General features: G+C 37.7%; 1 protein-coding gene across 1 annotated transcript in view; it reads left to right on the forward strand.

The window, feature by feature from the left end:
• LOC107691788 (proprotein convertase subtilisin/kexin type 5-like) overlaps nucleotides 1-2,643 on the forward strand; it is a 33,311-nt gene that overhangs the window by 9,805 nt on the left and 20,863 nt on the right. Inside the window, exons 11-13 of the mRNA XM_016490599.1 lie at nucleotides 539-656; nucleotides 856-1,044; nucleotides 1,726-1,862. Of these exons, the coding sequence (XP_016346085.1) occupies nucleotides 539-656; nucleotides 856-1,044; nucleotides 1,726-1,862 (444 nt within the window). The remainder of the gene's footprint in view (nucleotides 1-538; nucleotides 657-855; nucleotides 1,045-1,725; nucleotides 1,863-2,643) is intronic.

A 2,643-nucleotide genomic window follows, 5' to 3' on the forward strand; every position in this document is an offset into this window, starting at 1 on the left:
ACAGTTAAAAAATACATAAAAAGTCTAAACAGACAGTTTATATATATATATATATATATATATATATATATAAACTGTCACGCCCATGGACTGTCTTTCTGTTTGTTTTCTCCCCATGTGCTCCGTGACCTAGTTTACCTATGTTGCTTGATTAGTTCATTAGTTTCCACCTGTGTTCATTAATCATCTAATTAGTCCATTGTTTGATGTAGTATTTATAGCCCTGCCTTTCCTCAGTTTCTTTGTCCTGTCTCCGTCGTGTTAAGTGGTTGTTTTTCTCCTGTTCTCCCATGAAGATTTATTAAAGACTCCTTCGTACTCCTTCGTGCTCCTTTACCCAGCAACCCGTGACGTAAACACAAAATATTAAATATAATTTTAGAACAGGATGGTGTAGTTACAGCATACTTTTAGTAGTACATATATAGTACATACATTTATGCAATCAATAATTATTGAGCATGCAATTGCATGTGAAGTAAAGTATGCTCTCACTGGCAGTATGTAATAAACTGTTTGATAATTGGCTGTTGTGCAGTTAGTCACCTTTATGGGTTTGGTTTGATGGATGCTGAAGCCATGGTGAAGGAAGCAGAGACCTGGAAGCAGGTGCCTCCTCAACATGTGTGTGAGGAAAACACAGTCCAGACTACCAGGTAACTGTTTGCTTATAAACTTTATGCTTTTTAGCACTTATTATTTCAAGTACCGTGGTGGTACCATGCTTTAGTTACATACAGTATACTATGGTATTTAATTACCATATTCTTATACCATGGTATTTACATGGTCCTCCAAAATATGTCAGAGAATATCATAGTAATGCCATGGTATTTTTGTCTGCATGCATCTCAGGATCATCAGTGCAGAGAGGGTGCTGAGGTCAGTGTTTAAGTCCTCAGGCTGTTCTTCTCAGCGTCTGCAGCGGGTGGTTTATCTGGAGCATGTGGTTGTACGTGTCACAATCACACATCCTCACCGTGGAGACCTGTCAATCACACTGACATCACCCACTGGAACCAGATCTCAGCTTCTCTCAAACAGGTACAAATATACTGAGCCAGTTCTGATGGGCTGGAATTAAAATAATAACTGTATTCATTGAAATACAGTACATGATTCACCCTTCAAAGCCTACTATATCATATTTGATGAAATTTCTGAGGCCTCTAAATTATTATTTGTTTAGCAGGTAAAAGGCCTTTTTAGTAGAATTTAGAAAAGGTCCACCTTCAGCTTATGGTTAACATGACTTTTTACGGTGACATTTTTATGGATTTTTATAAAGTAAATGTAAGAATACATTTTGTATCGTTGGTAATATTTCAAGATGAACACTTACTGGACTGAAGCAACTTAGGTTTACCTGATTGTAAATGCATAATTTTTTAGAAAAATCTTAAAATGAGTATCAAATATGATAGATCAGGCTTTTGATTAATGTTTATTTGTACATCTCTCAATCATAAAATCTAAACATAATAAAAACTACAGTGCCATAGACATACAGTATTATTGGGAGACATAGAGTGACAACTAATATTTACAGTATGCACATTTAGTCTGTTATCCTGTTGTAAAGGTTTCATTGATTTACATTACAAGCTATCAGAATTTCATTTTACTTGGCCATATAAATATCAGAAATTTCACCAAATGCACATTTTTCCCACTAATTCTTTGGGATTACCCTGCTTCAATTATTCTGGTGCTATTTCCTTTCAGACCGAATGACCACTCCAATGAGGGTTTCCTTAAGTGGGAATTCATGACGACTCACTGCTGGGGTGAAAGACCAGCAGGAGACTGGATCCTGGACATCAGGGACTCGCCATCTCCACGAAGAAACAGCCGATTACAAGGTGCCCACACTCTGAACAAAAATGGTGCTACACAGCATTAAAAGTGGTTTGTTGGCTTGAACATAATCAAAGGGGAACCACTTTAAAATTATCATTAATTACTCACCCTCGTGTTGTTCGAAACCCGTAAGACCTTCGTTCATCTTCGGAGTACAATTTAAGATATATTTGATGAAATATGAGGGCTCTCTGACCCTCCCATAGACAGCAAGGTAACTACCACGTTCAAGGTCCAGAAAAGTACCAAGATGATCGACAAAGAAGATGTGACATCAGTGGTTCAACTGTAAAGTTACAAAGCTACAAGAATACTTTTTTTGCGCAAAGAAAACAAAAATAACGACTTTATTCCACATTTTCGTCTCTACTGCGTCACTTGTGGACGCGCGTTCACGACAGTATCATGAGTATCATCAAAAATATCTTAAAGGGGTCATATGATGTTGCTAAAAATAACATTATTTGGTGTATTTGGTGTAATGAAATGTGTTTAAGGTCCAAAAAACACATTGTTTTCCACATACTGTACATTATTGTTTCTCCTATATGCCCCGCCTTTCTGAAACGCGTCGATTTTTACAAAGCTCATCGGTCTGAAAAGCTAGGTGTGCTCTGATTGGCCAGCTATCCAATGCGTTGTGATTGGCCGAATACCTCAAGCGTGTGACGGAAATGTTACGCCCCTTGCCATATTGTGATGCCCTGTCCCAGCTGGAGCGACGAGACAAAAACATTAAAACCCATTATAAACGAGGCATTTGTTGCATCCAGTGGGGACATA

This window comes from Sinocyclocheilus anshuiensis, unplaced genomic scaffold, assembly GCF_001515605.1.
Source record: "Sinocyclocheilus anshuiensis isolate Anshui unplaced genomic scaffold, SAMN03320099.WGS_v1.1 scaffold246, whole genome shotgun sequence".
In the NCBI taxonomy this organism is placed as follows: Eukaryota; Metazoa; Chordata; class Actinopteri; order Cypriniformes; family Cyprinidae; genus Sinocyclocheilus; species Sinocyclocheilus anshuiensis.